This window comes from Penaeus vannamei, chromosome 6, assembly GCF_042767895.1.
Source record: "Penaeus vannamei isolate JL-2024 chromosome 6, ASM4276789v1, whole genome shotgun sequence".
Lineage (NCBI taxonomy): Eukaryota > Metazoa > Arthropoda > Malacostraca > Decapoda > Penaeidae > Penaeus > Penaeus vannamei.
In genome coordinates, this window is record NC_091554.1 from 29,631,355 (window position 1) to 29,642,062 (window position 10,708).

General features: G+C 34.7%; 1 protein-coding gene across 2 annotated transcripts; it reads left to right on the forward strand.

Moving 5' to 3' along the window:
* Positions 1-5,608: 5,608 nt before the first annotated feature.
* LOC113802225 (uncharacterized) lies at positions 5,609-10,231 on the forward strand. 2 transcript variants are annotated; one of them, XM_027352760.2, is made up of 4 exons: positions 5,609-5,868; positions 8,056-8,118; positions 8,257-8,510; positions 9,058-10,231. In XM_027352760.2, the coding sequence occupies exons 1-4, from the start codon at positions 5,751-5,753 to the stop codon at positions 9,553-9,555; spliced, it is 933 nt and encodes a 310-aa protein (XP_027208561.1). In that variant the 5' UTR covers positions 5,609-5,750; the 3' UTR covers positions 9,556-10,231. The 2 variants fall into 2 exon arrangements, with proteins under 2 accessions (XP_027208561.1, XP_069978918.1); XM_070122817.1 differs by having other exon boundaries at positions 5,637-5,973.
* Positions 10,232-10,708: the final 477 nt, after the last annotated feature.

The following is a 10,708-nucleotide window of genomic DNA, read 5'->3' on the forward strand; positions in this document are numbered from 1 at the left end:
TGTTATCAAAAGCAGTAATAATAGTAGTAATGATGATAATGTAATATTGATGATAACATCTACTATGATAATGATCATGATCATCATACTAATAGTAGAAAATAATAACAATAGTGTCTCTTATTGCTATGTACGCTCCTACTGCTGTTTGCAATTTCTTTGAAATGTTCTACGTCAAAGTAATATCTGTGACAGACAAAGGCCCCTGGCAAGACATTCACATTGTACTGGGTGATTCAATGTGGTATCCAGCTGTGATCGAGCTGGCTATGGGATGTCTGTTGGTCCTCATGGCTCAGGAGTTGATCTCTGTACCAAGAACAGCCTCCTTCTCAGAGACTACTTGGTAGAGTAATATGGGTACTTTGGCCAACATCCTTGTTATCGCTCGCTGGAGGGTCCTCCAGAACTGTAGGGTTTATTGCAATGTTGAGTTCTATGGTTTTGACCATACTGTTCTATGGTTCTATGGTCCACTTACCCCCCCCCCCCCCCCCATCTCTCCAGGGACCACTCTAGATTGGGGAGGAAGAGTGTGGACGGGTGTTTGCCGCAGCAGTCTATGATAGGTTCACAGTGCTAGAAAACCTGATGGACCCTGTCGCTGTGGGACCCCTTTAAGTGTGAAACACTTAAAGGGGTCCCACTCAGTGAATGCCTGAAAGACAAGGCAGAATTTCATCTCGCAGGAGACACTGGAGGCCATAAGTGTGTGTCTGAATAGCAATCATGATGTGTGTCGTTCTTTAGCGCGCAGAGCTCTGACACTGCTTAGAAGGGATAAGGAACAGTTCATCAGAAATTCTTCTGAGTCGGTAGAAGGTTATTTCCTAGTAAGTGACCTTCGTCCTGAAAACAACTCCAAGCCCTCCGCAGATGACTGCAGTCCGCTCAGTGGATGATTGGATCATCTCTGATCATGTTGGAGTTCGTGAAAGTTGTACTGAGTATTCTGAGCATCCACTCAGTGGGTGATTGGATGATCTGTGATCATGGGATTCGTGAATGTTGGACTGAGTATTCTGAGCAACTGTTTCAGGTAGATCCTGCAGCAGTTAGAATATACGCTTGTGGAGTCCCTGTGCCAGACTCGCCTATTAGTGAGAATCCTCCTATCCTGACTTGGGTTAGGGAGGTGATCCCCAAGCTGAAGAGTGGGAAGATGGCAGGCATATGCGGCATTGTAATGACCAGGAAAACTTAAAAACTGCGTCGAACTTGACACATACTATTTAGTGAGACGTGCCCACGGAGCGGGCCGAGCTGTAAGCACTCTCCGAAGGCACGGCGGGTCTGGGATTAATATTCCTAATATTACTTTATACGCACAATGGGGTTTCACAATCTTTAACCGTAAAACTAACACTCCCCATGTGGAAAATGAAAAGGATCCTGGGCACAACTTGCTAAAGCAATAATATGCAAATAAAAGAAAAGTAAACTAACACACAAAACTAATAGTTAATATGGTAGCTTGGACAAATACATAAAAGACAAAAGTATAACATGTCTTGCGTATAATACTGGTGTACACATTACTTATCAGCCTCGAATCCTCCGTTCGCCACCGTGCAACAAACGATAAATCACAGAAAAAGAAATGCATTCCACTACAGCCTCTCTATATATACCTGCAACAAGGGCTACTCAAGGCATGCAGTTTCCCGTAAGGATCTCTAGCTTACTGCTTGAATACCCTTGCTCAGGTAAATTAACCCGTGGATTGGGAGAGAGAGAACATGTAGCCTGGGCCGTGCGAGCATGACTCTATGTTTTATCTCCCACACCTTCGCCAATGCTTTGGAGGCGGAAACAAGCAGTTAAGTGCTTTGTAGCACTGGAGGCTTTTGAATATTGAATAAAACAAAATGTTTGTATGGATTGAGGACTGCAGTAAAAACATAGGTGCAAACAAAACAAAGTGTATATTTTTATATTATTGTGAAAATAGATAATTCCTTCATTGCATTGTCCACGGAGGTAGTCCACGGTGGTTCCCCATGGTGGTGGTCCCTGGTGGTCATGGGCAGAAGTTCCAGGCGTCCAGCCCTGCCACAAATAGCTTGGGACCCCCTTGATGACAGCTCGTTTTCTTTTGGTTTCACTACAGTATTCCTGCCGAACTGCTAAAGGCCGGGGTGAACCTATGGCATAGGGCTTGTATACTGTCCTAGCTGCCATCTGGCAGTCCGGTTCCATTGCCTCGGACCTGTTAAGGGGCATGGTCATTTCTCTCTGGAATGGGAAGGGAGATCATTGGAACTGTAGCAACAACTATGGCATCACGCTGCGCAGTATACCAGGTAAGGTTTCGCTCTCATTTTTCTGAAATGGATCCATGACCACTTACTGAGGCACCAAAGACCGGAGCAATCAGGAGCCAATCCTGGCAAATCTACAATATCCTAGCGCTTCAGGTCATTGTGGAACGCCGTCGTGAGTTCGGTCGTGGGCTACTTGCAGCTTACATCGATCTCAAGAAGGCGTTGAACGCGGTGCATCGCGAATCGCTATGGGAGATCCTGAGATTTAGGGAATTCCGTCACGGATTATTAGATTAATAGCAAGCCTATATACTTGCAAGGAAAGTTCTGTAAAGTGTGGTGGGGGCCTGTCGAGCTTCTTCCCTGTTAAAGTAGGAGTAAGTCAAGGCTGTTTCCTTGCACCAAAACTTTTGAACACTTACATGGACTGGATAATGAACAGAGCTACAAGCTAAAGTCATTGTGGAGCAACACTCGGCAATATTAAGGTCAAGGACCTTTACTCTGCCGACGATGTTGCTATATAATCTGAGCAATGAGGCTTGGGCTTAGGGGTCTCCTGGACGAAGGCCACGATCCAGGATTTTGGGGGCTTGCTACGGGAGCCTGTTCAGTCGATTTATGCTTGCGGCTAGAATGTTGAAGTCACAGAGAGCTTTACATATCTTGGTAGTGTAGTTCATGTTTCTGGGCTGTCAGTGGACGGATTGGTCTGGCAGCAAAAGCCATGAACTCATTCAACAAGAGGATTTGGAGGTGCCGGTACCTATGCAGAAAGACTAAGTTACGTGCCTTCAAGACCTTGATACTGCCAGTTTTGCTCTATGGAAGCAGATGGATGCTATTTACCACGTGTCCGACCGACGGTTACACCGAGACACTGGCATAGGAACTATTACTTGCATAATCATTGATCGCCAAATCAGGCAATACGGGCACCTAATAAGGTGCCGTCACACTAGCACATTTTCCGTTTATTATTATTTTTTACAATTTTCTGAAATTTTGTCCATTTTTGAGCGAATTGTCGATTCTCCAATCAGACGATAATAATCGTTTCCGTTTGAAAACCTTTCCGTCAACTTTTTCAGCCAAGCTATATTCGAGAATGTTTGTGTTTATGTTAAATAAAATTGTCAATAAGTTAACGGAAAAAGTGCTAGTGTGCCACGACCTGTTTCCCAAGGGATGACCCTGCCCATCAGGTTGTCTCTTCACGTGACAATCCTGCGTGGAGGAGGCCCGTGGGGCGACCTAGGAAATCGTGGCTTGGACAGCTCGGTCAGACCTGCTGTGAGGAGCTAGAGATGGGCCGAGGGCTTGTCAGGAGGCTCGCTATAAGGAACCCCCGTGGTTGGAAACAAAGATTAGATGCAGCTATGCACCCCGTCAGCGCCAATCCCATTGATTGATTGAGTGATTACAGTGATAATAATAGCAATGATGATAATGTAACAACGGCGATAATATCTACAATGATAATGATCATGAGTTATAGTAAAATATAATAATGATAGTGTTAACGAGAATAATACCAATTATTATGGAAAAAGTAGATGATAATCGTGATAACATTGATAATGTAATAAGAATAATGATAATCATCATGATAATGTGATGATTATAAAGATGATGATAATGATAAAATATTGATAATAATGATGATAATAATAATGATAATGATAATTTTCGTGATAATTAATGATGGTGATGAGGATGATTATACGATAATGATAGTAATAATGATGATGATAATACGATAATGATAGTAATAATGATGATAATTATGCTAATGGTACTGATAATGGTAGTAATAATAATGATGATTCTATATCAACAATAATAATAAAAACAATAAATAATAATAATAATGATAATAACAATCATAATGCAAATGACAATGATGATGATAATGGTAATGATAATGATGATGATGATGATGATGATAATAATAATAATAATAATAATAATAATAATAATAATAATAATAATAATAATAATAATAATAATGATAAAAATATCGATAACATGATGATAGTATTAACAGCAGCAATAACAATTATAATAACAATAAAAGGATGATAAAAATGATAATAACAACGATAATTATTATTATAGTAATAATAACAACAACGATGATACTAAAAAAAAGTAATAATAGCAATGATGATGATGGTGATGCCGATGATAATATGATACCAATAGAGCTAATAATAACAATGATAACAATAATAATAATAATAATGATAATTATTATTATTACTATTATTATTATTATAATGATAATGATAATAATGATAATAATAATAATAATAATAATAATAATAATAATAATAATAATAATAATAATAACAATAATAATGATAGTATTGAAAAAATAACGATAATAGTAATAATAATAATAATGATAATAATAATAATAATAGTGATAATAATGGGGATAACAATAATGATATTATAATCACAACAAAAACAAAATTGATAGCAAGGATAGTGATATTTTAGATTATAATAATGACAAAAAATAGTAATGTTATTGATGATACTAATAATAACAATACTTAACGGTAATACTACTAAGGATAACAATAGCGAATGCTTCAGAATTGATATTACTATTAGTAATAGGAGTAGTAGCAATAATAATAACAATAATGATGATAATAATGAGAATGAGAATGATAATGATGATGTGATGGTGATGATGATACTAATAATAATGATAATAGCAATGATAGTAATAATAATGATGATGATAATAACAATGATAATAATACTAATACTGATATTGATAAAATAATGCTAATCATGATAATGACAACAACAATAAGAATGGTGATAACAATAATAATCATAACAGCAATAACAAAAATGATAACATTCTAGATAATAATACTATAAAAATAGGAATGATAAAGATGAAACTAACAACTACGATACCAATAATACTAATAGTAATATTGCTAATAAAAATAAGAAGGATAATATCAGTATTTGATGATGATGATGATGATGATGATGATGATGATGATGATAATAATAATAATAACAATATCAATAATAATATTAATGATAACAACGACAATGATAATGATAATAATAGTAATGGTAATGATGAAAATAATAATGATAGTAATAATGATAATAATACAAATGGTAATAACGATAATAATTATAATAAGTAATGATAATAACAACAGTATTGGAAATAATAACAATAACAAAAACAATAACAACGATAACGATCGCAACACCAATAACAACAATAATGATAATATTAGTAATTGCATCAGTAATAGTAACAGTTAACAGTAATACGAATTGCGGCGTTTCAATAGTTCGTTGCCGCCATTAGGAGCACGTGAAAGCGCGAGATCCGGCGAGAAATGCCGAGAGATGAACGAACGGGTCCTCGCCATCACTGTTTTGAAATCTCCCACGAGAACATAAACAAATTTCCGGACTTTCGTGGACACTTCGCCAGACATGGAAGAAGCTGAGAAGAACGGAGAGGTAGAGGTGTATCAGACCTTCGAATTATCTGACGGAGCTCGCACTGTCACCATTTTGGCTTCAAAAGAGGAAGAAGAACGGATAAGCAGAGGTCGGTATTTCTCTTGTTATTCCACTTTAGAGACATTTTCACGAGTCGAAGGTCCTGCAACCACCAAAAAACGCTCCTTTACAGTGATTATTCGACAGTGCAACGGTCGGTCATGTGATACTTATCAGTAAAAGAACAGGAACTAGGGTTTATTGCATAAAATTCCTATATAAACTACGTCATCAGTCGATCGTGTAAGTGCAGCGTTCTCACAACACTTGCACGACCACGCACTTGTTTTATTATGATTATGATTGTGTTATTTACAACATGACTTGTTTATTGTATGTACATGACGTTTCTTTGTTGATGCGTTGTGAACACGGTATGCAATAAAAGTAGCAAAGGTAAATTAAGTATTCGTTAGTGTTGTAACGACAGATATTTCAAAGTTATAATACTTGTTGACAGTTTTTGGAGTGCCTTTTATCTATTTGTAGAACATCAGTAAAATGCCCATAATACTTTTGATACCAAAGGTCATCTATATGTAACCGACTGTATATCAAAGAAACATGACACCTATCTGTTATGTATGATATACATTTATATGTATGTATACATTTGTATACATATATAAATATATAAATACATACATACGCACATACACACCTACACACACACACACACACACATATCTTTATAGATACATACATAAATACACAGGCATAGGTAGATGGATAAATAAATAAAAGTAGAGAGATAGATATAGATCTATGATACAATAAATATACATGTAGATATATTAGTACATAGATAAGTGGATAGATATACATACATATATAGATATATATAAACACAGTACATGTATACTTGCACAAAGGGGTACATGTAAAATTACTGCCAGCCTTTGTTTAGACGAAAAATAACATATGCAAACGATAGAGCGAGTGATTCTAAGAAACTTATCTTCTATGAACTTCAACTGCAACTCATTAATAACAAAGTTATTAGACATGCAAGTGTCTGTGAGCCCGTTATGAAATACTATCTCAATATTTAAAAAATCCTAAAATTCAAGAAATGGAAGGAACAGATGAGGTCAGGTAGACTTAGTAACTAACTCTTTGATAACCTTATGAAGCCATGATAAAACTAAACCACAGTGGACAGTGCATTCAACTGGAGCCATAGAGTTAAGGATACTGACTTTAACTCTGTCAGTGATGTAGGTGTCCTATCCCAGTTTTTTGAGACTACTGATGGCTCTTGGTACATTTATCAGTGATTGAGAAGTCTTTTCAACCAAAACCAAGATGTAGAACTTTGAGAGTTCCCTTGGAAAATCTGCTTAGTTTATATGTAACTGGAGTGAAGTCAACAGCTACCCAGAGCTTTACATATGTTGGTTGTATAGTTTACTCAAGGTTGTCATATTAGGAAGTTAAACCTGATGGGCCTGAACTCTCTCAATGGGAGATTTGGAGATGTTGGTACCTGTATAGAAAGACCAGCTAAGTATCATGAAAGGTCGAGATATATCCAAATACGTTCTAAAACAGTGAAGGTATGACTCTATCTTGATGTCTTATGTGTCATATTACAGGAGTCCAACTAGTGGCTGCTCTAGAAGATAGATGTAAGACCTATTACTCACATATTATGATTGCCACATAGCATATATGGATACTGGACCTGACTCCTTGAGTATCCTCCTGCCTATGAAACTGTCTTTTCCAGAGACATTTCTGGGTAGAGGAGCCCTATAGCATAATATCTTAAGTTGTGGTTTGGGGAAAACAATCAAACCTATTATAAGGCAGGGAATATGAGCTGGGCCCCTTCTGCAGCTTATCAAAAGGTACTCTTGAAGTTGAAAATGAAGGGGGGTTGTAGCATTTTGCCCTGTATGGTATCGAGTGACTGGTTGATTGAATACTTGCAATTCTAATAATATTTGCATTTAAGAAATTATGACTTACTTTATATACTCCAGGAATAATGAGTTAACAAGAAAATTTCATAAGCTACTGATAGTCTTTAATCTGAAATATGAATCTTGTAAATAGCATCTTTATCCTTAAGAACTTTTGATAGTGATTTATAATTTCCACTTATTTGTGTCAATTTTGTATACAACTGATGTATATTGTAACTGTAAAAAAGTTAGATGTTTACTGAAACTTTTCTTAAAATGCCTAACCTAGTGTTTGTTGACTGTATATTGATATATCAATAATTTTCCAGACCAGGCCTATGCTACACAGAGGTTCCTCTCGGCTGTGGGTGAATACCATGTTGAGGAAGGAGGTACATACAAATATTAGTTTTAGAACTTCTTACATATTAGTCAAATGCATTTCCAAATATAGCATTTTTGTTTAATTTTCTTTACATTCTTAATTATATGAATATATTTATACAATAATCTTTTTACCTGTGTTGCAGAAGAAGACTTCAACCACAATGCTACCTTACTCCTAATTGAATGCATCCGTGATAGATTTGACAAGTTTACATCATGCAGGCAGGAAAGAAATCAAGTGTACAGAGAGATCCAAGAAGAGTTTAGATCATATGGGTATAACTTATCAATTGAAAAAATACGGAGCAAGTGGAATAATCTCGTTACAACATACAAGAGAATCAAAGAGAGGCACAAGGCAGGGCTTGCTGGTAAAAGAGTTTGGGACTATTTCCAGGTAATATTATCTCCCTTATTAGGGGTTGTGTTGTTGAAATGATATACTGTATAGTCTTTGAGGATGACTGTGAAGTTTGCAAACTGTCATTTTATTACTGTTAAGTCATAGGATAGCAGTTTTGTTTAAAATGGTTTGTAGGCTCTGATTTTCTTTCATTTAGATAAATATTATTAATGCATTATAATGCTTTGAATATATATGCTTTTATTTTACAGTGAAATAATATATTTCTACAGAAACAATATATACACTACTCATTGAATGTTGTATAATTCTTATAAATGCAACTAATATATATATATATATATATATATATATATATATATATATATATATATATATATATATATATATATATATATATATATATATATATATATGCATTGCTCATTGAATTTTTTAAATACGACTACAACTATATTTGTTCTTTGGTTTACCAAAAAATATATATACACTATCTTTCCAAGAATGCACCATGATTGTTTAGTTTTATTTCTTTACCATGTACTTATTTCATTACTATTATTATAATGAATTTTTGCAGCCCTTAGATGAGCTCCTCAGCCCTACTTACGAAGCATCAGGACCAGCTGGATTGTCACTCCTCACCGGAAAGTTGGAGAAGAATGAACAACAATCATCAGGCTCACATAGTACTTTCCAAAAAATCTCTTTATCTCCAGAACCCTCCTTTTCACCTCCCCTTGCTTGCTCACCTGTGACACACACAACAATCTCAATTCCCTCCACATCAAGTACGCAGGAATTGAAAAGGAAGCATTCAGACTCAATGCTGGGTCAAGAACAGATTGCAGACCGAGGGGAAAAGAGACAGGAGATGATGGAGCAATATTTTCACCAAATGAAAGAAAAGGATGTTAAAGAAGATGAATATAGGATAAGAAAAGAGAAGAGGGACAGGATGAAAGTAAGAGCTTTACAAAAAATAGGAAAAGAATTAGAAATAATTGCCAAAACACAATTAGATCTTTTAAAGAAACAAGATGTTATTCTTGAAGTATTAAAAAAAGGTAGTAAATGATATTTGTTTCTGTAGTAAACATTTCATTAAAAAATATTTTTTTGTAACATGGACAATGTTATACAGAAGTGCCAAAGCCTATATATTGGTTAATAGTGGAAGTATTTTGGTGAAAAATATATTCTGATATTTTGTAAACAGAAACTCATGATAGTTTTATTGATACTGTAGCTACAAGTTTAATAATTTTCAGTGTTATAATAAGGAGTATAATTTATAAATATAATTCACTGTTAAAATAATAAATACCATAAGGTTTGTAATTACTATTGTAACTCCATTTACTTTTATCATTATCATGAACAACAAAATATATATGGACAAGAAATTTATTCCAAAAACCCTGTAAGATCATTATTCTTTCCAGTGAAGTGAAATACTTTTATTTTATAGTATTAGTTTACATCTTTGCAATCTTACAAGAATACAGTTATTTTCACCTCTACATTTAACAGAAGTAATCAATATATTTGTTTTGATATACTACTATTATTTTCACCTCTGTGCCAAAAGATAATCTAATTTTATGTTGAATAAATCTCCATTGTCTTGAAATACCAAAGAATTGTAATTTCACTTTTCTCCATATTTCTAATGAAACCTTCATTAAGAAGAAACAGACAAAAATCTCATGAAGAATGAAATACATGCAATAAATAATTTGCAGGTAGTTCAATATTGTATTGCTTGTTCCTTACAGAATTGCTTTAGATAATAACTGGAGATTAAAAATATAAGATCTTGTCTTTTATCTCTAACTGCTGAAAGTTATCTGCAAGATAATTAGCTGAAAATCCTGACATCGAATACTACACATCTTTATTGCATAAAAAAATGTACCAACTTACTAGGATTTTCAGTATCGAATACTTGGTGTGAACATAGTAACTGTACTAAAATAGATTGTACTGTTATTTATATTGCAGTCTGAACAAGACATCATTAATATGAGGAACAAAATATGAGGAAATAAAAATGTTATTACTTAAAACAATGAAAGAAGTATTTTGTCTCCTGAGGAAATAAAATTCTTATCACAAAATGTTCGATGAAAAAAATATTGTGACTTTGAGAAAAAATACTGACTAGCTTACTGGAAAGAAGAAAGAAAGAAAGAAAGAAAGAAAGAAAGAAAGAAAGAAAGAAAAAGAAA